The sequence below is a fragment of the Apodemus sylvaticus genome, chromosome 2 (assembly GCF_947179515.1).
Source record: "Apodemus sylvaticus chromosome 2, mApoSyl1.1, whole genome shotgun sequence".
In the NCBI taxonomy this organism is placed as follows: domain Eukaryota; kingdom Metazoa; phylum Chordata; class Mammalia; order Rodentia; family Muridae; genus Apodemus; species Apodemus sylvaticus.
The window spans coordinates 179,641,562-179,661,858 of record NC_067473.1 but is presented as its reverse complement, the minus strand read 5'-3'; the positions used below and the strand labels follow the sequence as shown (position 1 = coordinate 179,661,858).

Here is a 20,297-nt window from a genome sequence, read left to right as displayed (position 1 = left end):
AAAAAACTACACTAGAGAACTCCTACAGCTGATAAACAACTTCAGCAAAGTAGCAGGTTATAAAATCAACTCAAGCAAATCAGTGGCCTTCCTATACTCAAAGGATAAGCAGGCTGAGAAAGAAATTAGGGAAATGACCCCCTTCACATTAGCCACAAACAGTATAAAGTACCTTGGAGTGACTCTTACCAAACATGTGAAAGATCTGTATGACAAGAACTTCAAGACTCTGAAGAAGGAAATGGAAGAAGACCTCAAAAAATGGGAAAGACTCCCATGCTCATGGATCGGCAGGATCAATATAGTTAAAATGGCCATTTTGCCAAAAGCAATATATAGACTCAATGCAATACCCACCAAAATCCCAATGCAATTCTTTAAAGAGTTAGAAAGAGCAATTCTCAAATTCATCTGGAATAACAAAAAACCCAGGATAGCTAAAACTATTCTCAGCAACAAAAGTAATTCTGGGGGAATCAGTATCCCTGACCTCAAGCAATACTACAGAGCAACAGTGTTAAAAACTGCATGGTATTGGTACAGTGACCAGCAGGCAGATCAATGGAAGAGGATTGAAGATCCAGAAATGAACCCACACACCTATGGCCACTTGATCCTCGACAAAGGGGCTGAAAACATCCAATGGAAAAAAGATAGCCTTTTTAACAAATGGTGCTGGTTCAACTGGAGGTCAGCATGCAGAAGAATGCGAATTGATCCATTCTTGCCTCCTTGTACTAAGCTCAAGTCCAAATGGATCAAGGACCTCCACATAAAGCCAGACACTCTGAAGTTAATAGAAAAGAAACTGGGGAAGTCCCTTGAGGACATCGGTACAGGGAGAAAGTTTCTGAACAGAACACCAATAGCGTATGCTCTAAGATCAAGAATTGACAAATGGGACCTCATAAAATTACAAAGTTTCTGTACAGCAAAGGACACCATCAAAAGGACAAATCGTCAACCAACAAATTGGGAAAAGATCTTCACCAATCCTACATCAGATAGAGGGCTAATATTCAATATATATAAAGAACTCAAGAAGTTAGACTCCAGAAAACCAGACAACCCTATTAAAAAATGGGGTACAGAGTTAAACAAAGAATTCTCCTGAAGAACTTCGGATGGCAGAGAAACACCTTAAAAAAATGCTCAACTTCATTAGTTATTAGGGAAATGCTAATCAAAACAACCCTGACATTTCACCTTACACCAATCAGAATGGCTAAGATTAAAAATTCAGGAGACAGCAGGTGTTGGCAAGGATGTGAAGAAAGAGGAACACTCCTCCACTGCTGGTGGGGTTGCAAATTGGTACAACCACTCTGGAAATCGGTCTGGCGTTTCCTCTGAAAACTGGGCACCTCACTTCCAGAAGATCCTGCTATACTCCTCCTGGGCATATACCCAAAAGTTTCCCCAGCATATAATAAGGATACATGTTCCACTATGTTCATAGCAGCCGTATTTATAATTGCCAGATGCTGGAAAGAACCCAGGTATCCCTCAACAGAAGAGTGGATGCAAAAAATGTGGTATATATGCACAATGGAGTACTATTCAGCCATTAGAAACAATGAATTCATGAAATTCTTAGGCAAATGGATTGAGCTGGAGAATATCATACTAAGTGAGGTAACCCAGACTCAAAAGATGAATCATGGTATGCACTCACTAATAAGTGGATATTAACCTATAAAACTGGAATACCCAAAACATATTCCACACATCAAATGAGGTACAAGAAGAATGGAGGAGTGGCCCCTTGTTCTGAAAAGACTCAGTGAAGCAGTATAGAGCAAAATCAGAACAGGGAAGTGGGAAGGGTTGGGTGGGAAAACAGGGGGAGGGAAGGGGACTGATGGGACTTTCAGGGAGTAGGGGTCCAGAAAAGGGGAAATCATTTGAAATGTAAATAAATATATCAATAAATTAAAAAAAATAGTGGATAAACTCCAACTCCTCACTTGGTATGATAAACTGGAATATGAGAGTGCAAACTATAAAGGAGGAAAAGTATCCCTCTCTAAACCATGGATTCCATGTCATTTGGTTTATTTTCTCAGTGAAATTGTCTTTAATGTATTTAAATTAAAATAGCAAAGAAAAGTTACCACTGACTAAGTTGTACAGGCTGGTCCTGAACTCACTCTGTATTCCAGGCTGACTTTGGTTTTTCTGTTTTCCTCTCCTGGCCTTCCAGAAGCTGAGGACAGAGTGTCTGTGCTACCAGGTCCCACTTGTTCTTTCAACTCTCAATCATTTAGAAAAACATCTTAAACAAAGCTTACTACTAAACCACAAAGATGAATTTTTGGTTTGAATTTTTAATTCCCAAAATGAAAAATTGTATAATAAGTCGTTGTTTGTAGCATTAGGACTCTGAACAGTATTATCTGTTCAAAGGAAGTAGTGACAATACAAGCAGGCATCCAGCTTGGCCATGTTGAACAATAAATGTGCTTTAAAATAGTATGTTTGAAAACATTAAACTATTGTAATCCTCACTGACCATGCCTAAGAGGAAAGGGCAGAAATGACACGAAGGCCTGCATCTACTTTGGTAAAACAAGGACAGGATAACCTTGAACAGAGACTTTAATATATTTCAAAGTAGAAGAGATCCTTCCTTTATGATCACAAGTAATTTACATATTAAAACAATAGTAAAAACATCCTAAAGTCCTCTCCCCATATTCTTAAGATGGTTGTTAAACAATGAGGCCTAGACTCCAAATGCAGAAGAGGCTGTTGACTAACAGTTGCTAAGACTGTATTAATAAAAGCATTCTCATTCCGCATCCCAGGATACCTTATGACGATTTTACCTGTGAGCTATTTCGGAATGAAGCTGCACAGACCTATCATGATTGGTGTCGGTTGTGTGGTTATGGGCCTTGGGTGTTTCATGATGTCACTACCTCATTTTCTCATGGGCAAGTGAGTATTCTAGTCCTTGATGATAATTTAAGTTCATTTTTCACCTACAGGAAATGAGGCTCAGAATTTCCTCTCTGGGAGAAACCTTGCCCTCTCATCTTACTGAAGTCTAATGTGGAAATTAGAATCTTCAGTGTGACAGTATAATTTGTGAATATTGTGGCTTCTGATTCATTTAAGTTTCCATCCAGTCCATTTGTTAAGAGTAAGCTGATGACACCTCTTCCATAAAGTTAAGACCCATGAACAGATTCTCTGAATCTGTCAATGGTTGTACTGCATCCTTCAGCAGGACTATTTAGATATGTTGGTCACAAGAGGTCTTTGGTGACATAATCATGTGTTACTAAGGCTGATTTTATTTTCACATTTACCAAAGCATCTTACACAGAATATATTAAAAGTGGAATTACATTGAGTTATTTCTTACTTTCTCTCCTGCTTTCTGGGGACAGTTTTCAATTTTTTCTTTTGTTGTCTGAGTGTCTAGTTAGGTTTTAATATGTTAGTGTTAAGTAATTTAATTTTTTTCTATTCATTTATTATATGTAAGCACACTGTAGTTGTCTTCAGACAAACCAGAAGAGTGGTGTACTGGCTGGTTTTGTGTGTCAACATGACACAGGCTGGAGTTAACACAGAGAAAGGAGCTTCAGTTGGGGAAGTGTCTCCATGAGATCCAGCTATGGGGCATTTTCTCAATTAGTGATCAAGTGGGGAGGGCCCCTTGTGGGTGGTACCACCTTTGGGCTGGTGTTCTTGGGTTCTATAAGAGAGCAGGCTGAGCAAGCCAGGGGAAGCAAGCCAGTAAGGAACATCCCCCCATGGCCTCTGCATCAGCTCCTGCTTCCTGACCTGCTTGAGTTCCAGTACTGACTTCCTTTTGTGATGAACACAGCAATGCAGAAGTGTAAGCTGAACAAACCCTTTCCTCCCCAACTTGCTTCTTGGTCATAATGTTTGTGCAGGAATAGAAACCCTGACTAAGACAAGGGAACATCAGATCTCATTACAGATGTTTGTGAATCACCATGTGGTTGGTAGGATTTGAACCCAGGACCTCTGGAAGAGGTCAGTGCTCCCAACCTATGAGCTATCTCTCCAGCATCTCTCCAGTGGATGCCAATAAGTGCTTGCTAATAGGAGCCTGATATAGCTGTCTCCTGAGAGTCTCTGCCAGTGCCTGATAAATACAGAGGTGGTTGCTTACTGCCAACCACTGGACTGAGCAGAGGATCCCCAGTGGAGGATCTAGAGAAAGGACCCAAGGAGCTGTAGGGGTTTGCTTCACTATAGGAGGAACAACAGTATGAACCAAGTACCTACAGAGCTTCCAGGGACCACCAACCAAAGAGTACACATGGAGGGACCCATGGCTGCAGCCGCATATGTAGCAGAGGATGGCCCTGTTGGACATCAATGAGAGGAGAGGCCCTTTGTCCTGTGAAGGATCAATGCCCCAGTGTAGGGGAATGGCAGGATAGGGAAGTAGGAGTGGGTGTGTTGGTGAGCAGATGGAGGGGGGACGGGATAGGGGGTTTTCAGAGGGGAAATGAGGAAAGGGTTAACATTTGAAATGTAAATAAAGAAAATGTCGAAATATTTTTCTATTTATATAAGCTTGACTCAAAATGTTTTCTACCATAAAATTATGCTATTCTTTGTATAGAATGCAATTTTTACTTGATTTTTTTATACATTAATCATATTTTCTATTTGATTTACTTTGTACTGCTCAATATTTCACAAGTTGCTTGCCTATTGGCAAGCTGAACATCTCTTGACACACATCAGGGGATTCATGGTGGTCATCTGGATGCACTTGTCTTCTATACCCCTCTTATCCCTCCAGTGCCATCTGCTTAGAATTCTCCATCACTATTTTCCAAAGAATATTTTAGATACACACACACACACACACACACACACACACACACACACACACACACGGAGCCTGGAATTACAGATTGTTGTTGGCTGCCATGTGGGTGCAGGAAAATGAACACAGGTCCCTTTTAAGAGCAGCAAGTGCCCTTAACCACAGAGCCATCTTTCTCTTCCCACTTTTTCACTTTCAAAACATAGTCTTACTATGCAGCCCAGGCTTGCCTGAAATTTACTATGTAGCTCAAATTTTACTCCAACTTTTGGTAATCTGCTCGTGTCAACATTCCAAGTGTTTCTTTTCCAAGGATGAGTTGTAACAACTACCCTGGCTTTCCTCTCTCATGTTCCTAATTATTTCCTGAAGGAGCATGCTACCCTCTTCATTCTGTAGAGAAAAGTATTCCTTATAGACTTTAAAGATATTGTCTCAAAATTTGTGGATTTTGGAATCAGAATTTGTATTTTGATCCCTGTGACTAATATCTTCTTTAGCGTTTAGCTCCACGGTCTGAAACTGATGACTTTTGTTATAATTCCTTTGCCAGCTCTATCAGGTACCTGTACTCAGGACATTTTATGAAGTTTCTCATAATCTTTTCTCTTTCATATTATTTCTTCCTTCCCTCCTTGACCCTTTCTGCAGTTGCTGTTCGGACAATGGGACCCTATGTTTCATTCATAATTTGCCATCTTCATTTTCTAACTTCATCTTTTCATCTCCTTGGTGTTTCCCGGGAGATTTAACTTTGTCATCCAATCTCTTCATTGAGCTTGTCACTGCTATTATCATGTTTATGAATTTTTATTATCAGAGACACCTCTCTACCTTGACTATCTTTCTGGAGGAGTATCTTGTTATTTTTGTCAAGAATTCAGTGTCTTTTCCTGTGTGACTCTCTCCTGTCATCTTTGTCTCTGGCTCCTTCAAGTGTAGTTTTGTCTGTCTTTGACTTTCCTCTAGGGTGCCCCCATAATAGCCTTGGGTATTCATTCATATCTAAGAGATAACAATGGAATGCTAACTGGAAATCTGAATACTTATATAGTTTTGGTTAATGGCATTCTTTTGTCTTTTTCAGCAGGATAATTCAATAAATAATTGAACATGGACTGGATGTTGAACTTTCTCTGAAACTTGAATAGTCTCTGTATCTAGAGAGGAAGTCTCTGCTCTTCTTATAGGGGTAGAAACTTGACTTCCAGCCTTCAGAAGGGAATGGGAAGATCACATTTAGCACAGGATTTAAACATTTAATGACTCTCCTTTTGGCATATATGTCTTCAGACTACCTGTTTGGATTCTTTTGCATCTGTTAGCATTTCCATATGGAGAGATGGAGGACAAGCCTGCAGATCTAGCTGTTTCTTATGTGCACCTTAACTGTCACATTAAACTTTGTCTTGTGGCCTCATCTGAGTCCTTCATTGGGAGTCTCTTCTTGCAACCTTTCATGGAGGCCGGGGAAGAATCAGGTTGCCCTGAGCAGCCTGATGGTCATGTTTCATGACCTTCCGATTCAGCGGCCATTTGCATATCCACATCCCAGTCTCAAAATTGTAATGTGCTTAAATTGACAGCATTTGCAGTCCCTCTTCTGCAGTTTTGTTGTAGTTGTTGCTGTTGTTTTGTAATTTTTAGCTATTTTGTTTGTATATGTTGTGGTAGTAGTGGCAATGTATGTGGGTGATTTCAGGTGAGGTTATGAAACAATTCTGAGCAGTCTATTTTCTCTGCCTACCCTGTGGGAGTGGAGGGGGACTCTAGATGTTCAGACTTGCTCACAATTATCTTACCCATCAAGGAATTTGATATAACATAGCCTGTTTTTGTTGCTTTTTCTTTGTTTGAAACATTAGATTTATGTAGTACAGGGTCTCCTCAAACTTGCTCTGTAGTTAAGAATATTCATGAACTTGAATTCTCTAGCCTTCATCCCATCATAACTCCTGAGAATGCAGGTGTTTCTCACCATATGTAATTTTATTGATTCTTCAGGATCAGATCCTACATTGATTCTTCCTAGACCCTAGTGACCAATTGAGCTATAGCTCTACATCTATATCACTTTATTTTTGAGGAAATGGTCTTCCCCCATTTCATTTGAAAGCTTTTACTGCCATGTTATTACCAATTGTGGGAGTAAATGGTCCTTGAATGAACAACTTAATTTTAAGTGGGCACTGAATCATATGATGATTATATGACTTCTTGGGTATTTTTGAAAAGAAAGAAAACTTTGTGAATGGAATCTTAAAAGCTTACCTTTCTATTGCAGGATTTTCTCTGTTAAATCACATTAGAACAGGTGGAGGCCTGTGATTGGACAGGGAAAAGGGAGACAGAGCTAAGAGTTGCAGGGACAGAGAGCATCTAGGGATAGGGGGAGAAGGAAATGGCTGCAGACATGTAACTGTGTGGTGGTTACCAGCCACAAGTAGCTATGATCTTACAAGGTTGGAAATATTCAGATAAAGCTTTTGTCATTATTAATTGGCTCTGAAATTATCCATTGTCATCTTGTAAATTGTGATATTATTGATACATAAATCTAACTGGTTAACTATAAACTTAAGAGTCTTGAGTTTATTGGGTTCCTGGGTATTATGTTATCCAGTTGATCTATTTGGTTACTGGACTGTGGGTCCACCTGTTACAGGGAATTATAGCAGAGAGGGAATTAGTGGCTCACTGGACAAGTGAGTCAGATACTCCAGAGAGTTGGTGGTGACAGCAGGCACACGAGAGCATGATTCAACCTTGCCGAGAGTTGGCAGTTATTTTTTTTTTAACTTTTTCTTTTCCTTTTTTATTGGTCATTTTCTTTGTTGTTTTGTTTTGTTTTGTTAGGTTTTTTTCTTTTTTTAAATTTATTTATTTATTTATTTATTTATTTTTATTTACATTGCAAATGATTTCCCCTTTTCTGAGTCCCCACTCCCCGCAAGTCCCATAAGCCCTCTTCCGTCCCCCTATTCTTCCATACACCCCTTCCCACTTCCCTGTTCTGGAATCCCCCTATACTCTTGCACTGAGTCTTTCCAGAACCAGGGGCCACTCCTCCATTCTTTTTGGACATCATTTAATTTGTGGATTATGTCCTGGGTATTCAAAGTTTCTAGGTTAATATCCACTTATCAGTGAGTGCATACCATGATTGATCTTTTGAGACTGGGTTACCTCACTTAGTATGATGTTCTCCAGCTCCATCCATTTGTCTAAGAATTTCATGAATTCATTGTTTCTAATGGCTGAATAGTACTCCATTTTGTAAATATACCACATTTTTTGTATCCATTCCTCCATTGAAGGACATCTAGGTTCTTTCCAGCTTCTGGCTACTACAAATAGGGCTGCTATGAACATAGTGGAGCATGTGTCCTTATTGCATGCTGAAGAATCCTCTGGATATATGCCCAGTAGTGGTATAACAGGGTCCTCAGGAAGTGACATGCCCAGTTTTCTGAGCAACCACCAGACTGATTTCCAAAGTGGTTGCACCATCTTGCAATCCCACCAGCAGTGGAGGAGTGTTCCTCTTTCTCCACATCCTCGCCAACACCTGCTGTCTCCTGAGTTTTTGACCTTAGCCATTCTGACTGGTGTGAGGTGAAATCTCAGGGTTGTTTTGATTTGCATTTCCCTAATGATTAATGATGTTGAACATTTCTTAAGGTGTTTCTCAGCTCCCCGAAGTTCTTCATGTGAAAATTCTTTGTTTAGCTCCATACCCCACTTTTTAATGGGGTTATTTGGTTCTCTGGGTTCTACTTTCTTGAGTTCTTTGTATATATTAGATATTAGCCCTCTGTCGGATTTAGGGTTGGTGAAGATCCTTTCCCAGTCTGTTGGCTGACGTTTTGTCCTTTTGACTGTGTCCTTTGCCTTACAGAAACTTTGTAGTTTTATGAGGTCCCATTTGTCAATTCTTGATCTGTAAGCTATTGGTGTTCTATTCAGGAACTTTTCCCCTGTGCCCATGTCCTCCAGAGTCTTCCCCAGTTTCTTTTCTATTAGTTTCAGTGTGTCAGGTTTTATGTGGAGGTCCTTGATCCATTTGGAGTTGAGCTTGGTACAAGGAGATAAGAATGGATCGAAGCACATTCTTCTGCATGCTGACCTCCAATTGAACCAGCACCATTTGTTGAAAAAACTATCTTTTTTCCACTGGATGCTTTCAGCTCCTTTGTCGAAGACCAAGTGACCATATGTGTGTTGGTTCATTTCTTGGTCTTCAATCCTATTCCATTGATCTGCTTGCCTGATATTGTACCAATACCATGCAGTTTTTATCACTATTGCTCTGTAGTAGAGTTTAAAGTCTGGGATATTGAATCCCCCTGAAGTTCTTTTACTGTTGAGAATAGTTTTAGCTATTCCGGGTTTTTTGTTATTCCAGATGAATTTGAGAATTGCTCTTTCTAGCTCTATGAAGAACTGGGTTGGGATTTTTATGGGAATAGCATTGAATCTGTAGATTGCCTTTGGCAAGATGGCCATTTTAACTATATTAATCCTGCCAATCCACAAGCATGGAAGGTTTTTCCATTTTCTGAGAGCTTCTTCGATTTCCTTCTTCAGAGATCTGAAGTTCTTGTCATATAGGTCTTTCATTTGTTTGGTTAGAGTCACCCCAAGATACTTTATGCTGTTTGTAGCTATTGTGAAGGGGGTCATTTCCCTAACTTCTTTCTCAGTCTGATTATCCATTGAATATATAAAGGCTACAGATTTGCTTGCGTTGATTTTGTAGCCAGACACTTTGCTGAAGTTGTTTATCAGCTGTAGGAGTTCTCTAGTAGAGTTTTTAGGGTCACTTAAGTATACGATCATATCATCTGCAAATAGTGATAGTTTGACTTCTTCCTTTCCAATTTGTATCCCTTTGACTTCCTTCTGTTGTCTAATTGCTCTAGCTAGGACTTCAAGAACTATATTGAAAAGATATGGAGAGAAGGGGTAGCCTTATCTAGTCCCTGATTTTAGTGGGATTGCTTCAAGTTTCTCTCCATTTAGTTTGATGTTGGCTACCGGTTTGCTGTATATTGCTTTTACTATGTTTAGGTATGGGCCTTGAATTCCTGTCCTTTCCAAGACTTTTAGCATGAAAGGATGCTGGATTTTGTCAAATGCTTTTTCAGCATCTAATGAAATGATCATGTGGTTTTATTCTTTGAGTTTGTTTATGTAGTGGATAGCATTTATGGATTTCCTTATATTGAACCATTCCTGCATCCCTGGGATGAAGCCTACTTGATCATGCTGGATGATCGTTTTGATGTGTTCTTGGATTCGGTGGGCAAGAATTTTATTTAGTATTTTTGCATTGATATTCATAAGGGAAATTGGCCTGAAATTCTCTTTCTTAGTTGGATCTTTGTGTGGTTTTGGTATCAGCGTAATAGTGGCTTCGAAGAAGGAGTTGGGTAGTGTTCCTTCTGTTTTTATTTGGTGGAAAAGTTTGAAAAGTATTGGTGTTAAGTCTTCTTTGAAGGTCTGATAGAATTCTGCACTGAAACCATCTGGTCCTGTGCTTTTTTTGGTTTCTTTGATTTCTTTCTTTATTTCTTCCTTGACCAAGGTATCATTGAGTAGAGTATTGTTCAGTCTCCATGTGTATGTGGGCTTTCTGTAGTTTTTACTGTTACTAAAGACCACTTTTTCTCCATAGTGATCTGATAGGAGGCATGGGATTATTTCAATCTTCGTATATTTGTTGAGGTCTGTCTTGTGACCAACTATATGATCTATTTTGGAGAAGGTACCATGAGGTGCTGAGAAAAAGGTATATTCTTTTGCTTTGGGATAAAAAGTTCTATATATATCTGTTAAGTCCAATTGGTTCAAAGCTTCAATTAGTTTCATTGTCTCCCTGTTTAGTTTCTGTTTTCCTGATTGGTCCATTGGTGAAAGTGGAGTGTTGAAGTCACCCACAATTATTGTGTTAGGTGCAATGTGTACTTTGAGCTTTAGTAAAGTTTCTTGTATGAATGAGGGCGCCCTTGTATTTGGGGCAGAGATGTTCAGGGTTGAGAGTTCTTCTTGTTGGATTTTTCCTTTGACCAGCAAGTAGTGACCTTCCATATTTCTTTTGATGACGTTAGGTTGAAAGTCAATTTTATCTGAAATTAGAATGGCAACTCCGGCTTGTTTCCTGGGACCATTTGGTAGAATTGTCTTCCAGCCTTTTACTCTAAAGGTAGTTTTTGTCTTTGTCATTGAGGTGTGCTTCCTGTATGCAGCAAAATGTAGGGTCCTGTTTATGTAACCAGTCTGTTAGTCTATGTCTTTTTATTGGGGAATTGAGTCCATTGATGTTAAGAGATATCAAGGAGTAGTGGTTATTGCTTCCTAACATTTTTGATTTTAATTTTATACGTGTGTGGTTATCCTCTTTGGGTTTGATGAAAGAAGCTTAATATCCTGCTCTTTCCAGGGTACAGTTTCCCTTGTTGTACTGGTGCTTTCCCCCTATTATCCTTTGTAGGGCTGGGTTTGTCGAAAGATAGTGTGTAAATTTGGTTTTGTCATGGAATATCTTGGTTTCTCCGTCTATAGTAATTGAGAGTTTCACTGGGTATAGTAGCCTTCTAGCCTTCATTGTCTCAGGTGAAAAGTCTGCTGTGATTCTGATAGGTCTTCCTTTATATGTTACTTGGCCTTTTTCTCTTAATGCCTTTAATATTCTTTCTTTGTTTAGTACATTTGGTGTTTTGATTATTATGTGACGGGAGGTATTTCTGTTCTGGTCCAGTCTGTTTGGAGTTCTGTAGGCTTCTTGTATATTCATGGGCATCTCTCTCTTTAGGTTAGGGAAGTTTTCTTTCATAATTTTGTTGAAGATATTTGCTGGCCCTTTAAGTTGTAAATCTGCACTCTCATCAATACCTATAATCGTTAGATTTGACTTTCTCATTGTGTCCTAGATTTCCTGGATATTTTGGGTTACAAGCTTTTTGCATTTTGCATTTTCTTTAACTGTTGAGTCCATGGTTTCTATGGTATCTTCGGCATCTGAGATTCTTTCTTCAATCTCTTGTATTCTGTTGTTGATATTTGTGTCCATGGTCCCTGATTTCTTCCCAAGGCTTTCTATCTCCAAAGTTGTCTCCCTTTGTGCTTTCTTAGTTGTTTCTACTTCTGTTTTTAGATCCTGGAGATTTTTGCTCAGTTCTGTCATTTGCTTGTTTGTATTTTCCTCTAATTCTTTAAGCGATTTTTGTGTTTCCTCTTTGATGACTTCTGCCTATTGATCAAGGTTCTCCTGTATTTCTTTAAGTGATTTTTGCATTTCCTCCTTATTGGCTTTTGTATTCTCCTGAATTTCTTTCAATGATTTTTGTGTTTCCCTTGTAAGGGCTTCTAATTTTTGATCCATTTTCTCCTGAATTTCTTTAAGTATGTCCTTCATGTGTTCCTGTACTAGCATCATGACCAGTGATTTTAAATCGAAATCATGTTTTTCTGGTGTGTTGGGGTATCCAGGACTTGCTAATGTTGGAGAATTGGGTTCAGATGCTGCCATAATGCCTTGGTTTCTGTTAGTAATGTTCCTGTTCCTATGTTTGCCTTTAGCCATCTGGTTCTCCCAGGAGTTAGATGGTCTTATTGTCACTGGCTGGTGCTTCAACCTACTGTGGATTTTTAAGATTATCTCTGCAACACTGGATGACTGGGTTTCTTCTGGCACAGATTACTGGTATGCTGGCTTCCTCTTTTGTGCCTTTGGAGCCCTTCTCAGTCTTGCCTCAAGCAATGCTATACTTAGGTTGTCAAGGTCAGCCAGGTGTTCTCTGTCTGCTCTATTATGGAGGGAAGAAGTTGTGGTGGGGGTCACTCCCGCTGTTGATTCTCACATAGGACACAGGTCCTGCAATGGACTGGCTTGCAGATCAACCCTCTGTGTGCTCAGTTCCTGAGTGCAGGCAGACCTTTGGCTGTTTGCATCACCAGAAATCTAAAGCTCAGGGTGATACGATAACTAGTGATCCTTTTGTGTCCCTGCAGACAGCAAATATGGCTGTGGGGCTTCTCTCCTTCCACAGCTCCCTGAGCAGGATACGGCCCCGAGCCCGGCTGGCTGGCAGACAAACCTGCCTATGTGCTCAGTTCCTGAGTGCAGGCAGACCCCTGGCAGTTTGCACCACCAGAAATCTAAAGCTCAGGGTGTTATAGTACCTAGTGATACTCTTGTGTCCCTGCAGACAGCAAATATGGCGGTGGGGCTTCTCTCCTTCCACAGCTTCCTCTGTTTTTCTTTTTTTTTAATATTTCCCATGACACTATTTCACTTAATGTTATGATAAAATATTAATGTTAAAATAAAATGGTAATGTTATTCAATGTTAAGAAATATTTGGCTATTACTGTGGTTTTCTACCTTCTGCCAAAAGTGATAATTCTTTGATACTGATCAGTCTTCATGGGATCAGGGGAAGAGAAACAAAGACTTGGTTAAAATTCACTAACAACCTCTTTGGGAATGTCTTTACAATTGTTCTAATAACAAGTTATTCTGACTTCTGTCCTGTGTGATATAGCATAGAAATTATCTTGGCAGATATATCTTGGCAAGGAAGTATAGCTCTCTCCTAATATAGAATTCAGCAGCCCATGTTTCTTTTATCTAGCTCTCTCTCATCTAACAAAGTTTAGAAATAAATCCACAATACTCTCCAATAGAGTGAGACTCAGGTGGACATATGTCCCTCTATGTTTGCATTTGGTTATTTTCTTTCTAGGACAACAATTATTGGTGATTTCCTCAAGATTAATGACCATAATTTATTAGTAATTTTGGTCTCATGACACTGTGTTGACTGGTGATGGATTCTATCGCCTCTCACTATAATGTGTGTGTTTTTCTTCTGTTGAAGTTATTGAAAACATGAAAGAATTATTGGATTCACAGAAAGAAAGGATAGGGACACAGGTCAGTGAACCCAGAATAGGTGTCTTCTTTTGTGTTGTTTTTATCTTCCTAAAGATTTTGTCTTCTTCAGTCTACTTTATTGTCTCTCTTTTTCTATATTTGCTTTTGTTCTTTATCTCACATCAATTATTTTCAGAAATCAGAGAGTTGACATTAAAGAATCTGAATTCTGTTAGCTACATGTAGGGACTTGAAACATATCTAAAAATAAGTAGCACATTTTTGGTGATTATCAAGTTCTTTTGATAGTACAGTCTACTTACTTTTATTCATTTGTTTTGATGGGTATATTTTTTGAGAGAGGTTGATATTAGGCCCAGTTTGCCCTTAACTTGCTTCAAAACTGAGTCTGGTCTTGTGTTTCTGGCTCTTGTGTGTCCACCTTTGAAGAATTCAGACAGGCATTGATGGGCCGCCACACCAAATGTATGCAGTTATGGAATATAAATCTAGAACTACATGCCCAATCTATTGATTATAGATTTTTTTTTTTTTTGGTTTTTCAAGACAGGGTTTCTCTGTATAGCCCTGGCTGTCCTGGAACTCACTCTGTAGACCAGGCTGGCCTCGAACTCAGAAATCCGCCTGCCTCTGCCTCCCACGTGCTGGGATTAAAGGCGTGCGCCACCACTGCCCGGCTAGATTTCTTTTACCAATTATTTATTTACTTATTCATTTGTGCATGTGTGTGTGTGTGTTTGTATACAAGTATGTGCCTCTGTGTGTATCTGTGTGTGTGCTTACATGTGTATATCAGATTACTATTTAGATAGTCATTCCTCTCCTTGCATTTGATAGTGGGTTCCAGGAATTGAACACAGTTTATCAGGCTTGCACAGCATATGCTTAACCTGCTACACAGTCTTGCTGGTCCTGCCATAGCTCATAGTTATTAGACTGAACACTGTGCAAATCTCTTTACTGGCTCTGGACACCCTGTTTTCAGAGAACCAGGAATCAGTAATCTGCAGAGGCTCTCCTTGAATTTTACACCTCACAGTGAATGTTTCTTGTGTCCACATAGATATGAATATGAAACAACTATTTCACCTACAAGCAAATTGTCATCAAACAGCTTCTTATGTGTAGAAAACAGATCCCTGACCTTAAACTCAACGAAAGAACCAGCAGGTAATCTCACTCTTATTATATGAAGTGATCTATGTGACTGGTCTATTTAGTTTTCTGTTGCTGTCGTAAAACAGTGACTAAAAGCAACTCAGGGAGCAAAGGATTTACATAGCTTACCAAAGTTGGTCCACCATGAGAGAAGCCAAAGCAGGAATTTACATGTACAGACCAAAGCAGAGACCACTCAGGCAAACTACATATTGGTTTGCTCCTCTGATTCGCTTGGCTATGTCTATTATATAGCTTAGGCTCACCTGCCAAGGGATGGTATCACCCACAGTACTCTGTGCCATCTCCCAATAATTATCTAAGAAGAACATGCATCATAGAAATACCCACAGGACAATATGGTGGAGGCAATTCCTCAACTGAGGTTCCTTATTCTTGGGTGTCTAAATTTGTGTTAAGTTAATAAAAATGATCTATCACAGTGATTATAGAAATAAGAAATACAGGCAGGGAGAAATTTCCATGGATCTGTGATGTACACCCTCTGTAAGTGGATGCATATTTCACATCTCAGAATTCCTTTGCTAGCCAAGAACTTGCCATTGAGTCTCCTTTTTCCTCTTTAATGAGAGACTTCAACTAAACAGTAGTGCTTCCCCTGCTTCCTCTGGTTGCAGGCCCTGTGAAACTGGCTCTATCCCATTCATCACCTGTGTTAGTTACATTTACATCACCATTATTAAGATACAGGAGAAGAGCTCAAAGGAGGAAATCTTTGTTTTCTCTCACAGTTTCAGAGGATTCAGCCTGTGATCACTTGGCCCCAAGTTTGTGGACAGAGTATCATCGTGGCATGCATATTGGCTGATACTGGTCTTTACTTCTTGGTGGGTGGGAAGGGTAAAGAAAAAGATACAGGAAGTAGTAAGATATAATCTCTGTGACCATGCAACCCTCATGATCAACTTCCTCCAAATAGGCCCACGTCTTACCTTTCACTACTGTTCAATAGTATAAGTCTCATGACTGCATCAGCAAATTAGTCCATTGATTATGTTAGATCCATGATGACCTGTCTCTGGTAAAGCACTCATACATAGCCAGATGTTGTGTAAAAGCACATACCTAGAAGTATTAATTACTTCTCTCATGAAAACAAGTTCATGATGAATGGAACTTATACAAGGAAGAATTCATTTATATTTATGGCTCTATATCCATACTTCTTAATATTCCCAATGCTGCAGTTCTTTAACATAGTCTCTTATAGTGCATTGACCCCAACTGTAAAAGCATTTTGTTGCTACTTTATAACTGTGAGTTTGTTACTGTTATGAATCATAGTGTGGATATCTTCTGATTTTTCTGATGGTCTTAGGACAGTCACGTAGGTGACTTAGAGGGATGAGAAGCAATCATGGCAGGGAGGTATGGTAGGAAGGACAGGAAGATCAGAGCTCAATATTAGCATAGGGTAGAGATAAAGAGAGTGACCTGGAAGTAAAGTGAGGATTTAAACTCTTGAAGCCTGTCTCCAGTGACTTTCTTCATAAATCTTCCAAAACAGCATCACCACCAAGAGTCTAAGAATTTAATACCAGAAACTCTGGCAGGCATTTCCACATAAACCATCACGGTATTGATACAGAGGACCTGCTTTGGTTCTAGCACTGACATCAGGGTGTTCACAAGCACCCATAAGTCCAGTCTGGGGAATTGAGTGCCTCCTCTGGCCCTCTTGGGCACTTGCATACATGTGATACACATACACTCATGGGTGCACACATTTACATATCCATTTTACAAAGTGCTTTTAAAGGCACACATGGTAAAAGATCTAGCACATTTACTGAACACTTAGTCTGGGGCTGAATGAAGAGGAATCACCTCATGTCGGAATATCTATGGTGTATTCATGCCACAAAATTACAGTAGTTTCCAAGTCTTTGAATATCACTGATCTGTAACTGCCCACAGTTAACATCAAATGAGTTACCTTAAAGGGAAGATGGGGATGTATGAAAAGGTGGCAAAAAGGGATGGAGACCAAGACAATATTGCTGTCCAAGGTCTCAAAGAACTCCAAATATATAGACAGGGGAAAACCCTTTCCCGAAAGGCTGGAATCTTCTCAGCAGAACCAGTTCAGTTGCTCTGCAGGTGGCTAGTGTTTCTTAGGAAGCTGCAGATCCTTGAAGAACAATGGGCTTCACCTTGGTCTGAGCCCAAGGTGCACCTATAGGTGGAGGGGATTATAGCTAACACAGCAGTTCTTGCTCAAAGGCTGGGAGAAGAACTTCACATTGGTCAATGTCAAGTTCCTGCCAGGTGGCATGGTACCTCATTAAGACTCTCTACACTGATCTCAGAGAATCTATGAAGAACAAAATAATTTGAGATTCAAAGAGCAGCCATGTGTGAGGCTCCAAACGATGGAAACTTCGTAAGGGGAAATCATTTGAAATGTAAATAAATTATATCGAATAAAAAAAATTAAAAAAAAAAGTATAGCAAAGTGATCTAACTATAAGTGCCTTATTAAGTTCTCCCCAGTTCCTGAATCTGGGTAAAGAGTCTTATTAACAATGCTTATGACCTTATCCTGCCTTGTTCCACAACTAGCTCTTAACATTTCTCCTTTTGACTTTCAATTATTTTTGGCCAAGTTTGTTATTCTACTGATCACCTGCCATTCCAAATTTTAGCATATTTTATTGATAATAAATTATGAAATTTATAGAAAAATATACATTTACTGTTCAGTCAGAATCTGTGGTTTCTTTTTTAAAATATTTTTATTTTCTATATTCTTTGTTTACATTCCAAATGATTTCCCCTTTCCCGGATCCCCCTCCCCATATGTCCCATAAACCTTCTTCTCTCCGTCCCTTCTCCAATCACCTCCCTCCTTTTTCTCTGTCCTTATATTCCCTTCCAATGCTAGATCAATCCTTTCCAGGATCAGGACCCTCTCCATACTTCTTCATGGGAGCCATTTGTTATGCAATTTGTGCCTTGGGTATTCAGGGCTTCTGGGCTAATTAATATCCACTTATCAGAGATTGCATTCCATGTATATTCTTTTGTGATTGGGTTACCTCACTTAGGATGATATTTTCCAGATCAAACCATTTGCCTAAAAATGTTGTGAATTCATTGTTTCTGATTGCTGAGCAGTATTCCATTGTGTAAATATACCACATTTTCTGTATCCATTCCTCCTTTGAGGGGCATCTGGGTTCTTTCTAGCTTCTGGCTATTATAAATAAGTCTGCTATGAACATAATGGAGCATGTGTCTTTATTGCATGCAGGGGAATCCTTTAGGTATATTCCCAGGAGAGGTATAGCAGAGTCCTCCGGAAGTCTCATGTCCAGTTTTCTGAGGAACCTCCAGACTGATTTCCAAAGTGCTTGTACCATCTTACAGCCCCACCAGCAGTGGAGGATTGTTCCTCTTTCTCCACATCCTTGCCAACACCTGCTGTCTCCTGAGTTTTTGACCTTAGCCATTCTGACTAGTGTAAGGTGAAATCTCAGGGTTGTTTTGATTTGCATTTCCCTAATGACTAATAATGTTGAGCACTTCTTAAGGTGCCTCTCAGCCATCCAAATTTCTTCAGGTGAAAATTCGTTGTTTAGATCTGTACCCCATTTTTTAATAGGGTTATTTGGTTCCCTGGGATCTAACTTCTTGAGTTCTTTGTATATATTGGATATTAGCCCTTTATCAGATGTGGGGTTGGTGAATATCCTTTCCCAATTTGATGGTTGCCATTTTGTCCTTTTAACAGAGTCCTTTGCCTTACAGAAACTTTGTAATTTTATGAGGTCCCATTTGTCAATTTTTGATCTTAGAGCATAAGCTACTGGTGATCTATTCAGGAACTTTTCCCTTGTGCCCATGTCCTCAAGGGTCTTCCCCAGTTTCTTTTCTATTAGTTTCAGTGTGTCTGGTTTTACATGGAGGTCCTAGATCCACTTGGAGTGAAGTTTAGTACATGGAGATAAGAATGGATCAATTCGCATTCTTCTGCATGCTGACTTCCAATTGATCCAGCACCATTTGTTGAAAAGGCTATCTTTTTTCCACTGGATGTTTTTGGTTCCTTTGTCGAAGATCAAGTGACCATAGGTGTGTGGATTTATTTCTGGATCTTCAATTCTATTCCATTGGTCCACTTGTCTGTCACTGTGCCAATACCATGCAGTTTTTAACACTATTGCTCTGTAGTATTGCTTGAAGTCAGGGATACTGATTCCCCCAGAATTTCTTTTGTTGTTGAGAATAGTTTTAGCTATCCTGGGTTTTTTGTTATTCCAGATGAATTTGAGAATTGCTTTTTCTAACTCTGTGAAGAACTGAGTTGGGATTTTGATAGGGATTGCATTGTATCTGTAGATCGCTTTTGGCTAGATGGCCATTTTAACTATATTAATCCTGCCGATCCATGAGCATGGCAGATTTTTCCATTTTCTGAGGTCTTCTTCGATTTCCTTCTTCAGAGACCTGAAGTTCTTGTCATATAGATCTTTCACTTGTTTGGCTAGAGTCACACCAAAATACTTTATATTGTTTGTGGCTATTTTGAAGGGTGTCATTTCCCTAACTTCTTTCTCAGCCTACTTATCCTTTGAGTATAGGAAGGCAACTGATTTGCTTGAGTTGATTTTATAACCAGCTACTTTGCTGAAGTTGTTTATCATCTGTAGGAGTTCTCTCGTGGAGGTTTTCGGGTCACTTAAGTAGACTATCATGTCATCTGCAAATAGTGATAATTTGACTTCTTCCTTTCCAATTTGTATCGCCTTGACCTCCTTATGTTGTCTAATTGCTCTAGCTAGAACTTCAAGTACTATATTGAAAAGATAGGGAGAGAGAGGACAGCTTTAGTGGGATTGCTTCAAGTTTCTCTCCATTTAGTTTGATGTTGGCTACTGGTTTGCTGTATATTGCTTCAACGATGTTTAAGTATAGGCCTTGAATTCCTGTTCTTTCCAATACTTTTAGCATGAAAGGATGCTGGATTTTGTCAAATGCTTTTTCTGCATCTAATGAGATGATCATATGGTTTTTTTCTTTGAGTTTGTTTATGTAGTGTATAGCATTGATGGATTTCCTTATATTGAACCATCCCTGCATCCCTGGGATGAAGCCTACTTGATCATGGTGGATGATCGTTTTGATGTGTTCTTGAATTCAGTTGGCAAGAATTTTATTAAGTATTTTTGCATCAATATTCATAAGAGAAATTGGCCTGACGTTCTCTTTCTTTGTTGGATCTTTGTTTGGTTTTGGTATCAGCGTAATTGTGGCTTCATAGAACGAGTTGGGTAGAGTTCCTTCTGTTTCTATTTTGTGGAATAGTTTGAAGAGTATTGGTGTTAGGTCTTCTATGAAGGTCTGATAGAACTCTGCACTGAAGCCATCTGGTCCCGTACTTTTTTTGGTTTGGAGACT

At 39.3% G+C, this 20,297-nt stretch overlaps 1 protein-coding gene across 2 annotated transcripts in view; it reads left to right on the top strand.

The window, feature by feature from the left end:
- The window catches only part of LOC127677742 (solute carrier organic anion transporter family member 1A4-like), a 68,957-nt gene that overhangs the window by 13,939 nt on the left and 34,721 nt on the right, over positions 1-20,297 (top strand). Inside the window, exons 3-4 of one of the 2 annotated variants that reach the window (XM_052172758.1) lie at positions 2,808-2,940; positions 14,782-14,888. The exons of the other annotated variant lie outside the window; for it this stretch is intronic. Of the exons in view, the coding sequence (XP_052028718.1) occupies positions 2,808-2,940; positions 14,782-14,888 (240 nt within the window). The remainder of the gene's footprint in view (positions 1-2,807; positions 2,941-14,781; positions 14,889-20,297) is intronic. 2 annotated transcript variants of the gene reach the window in all.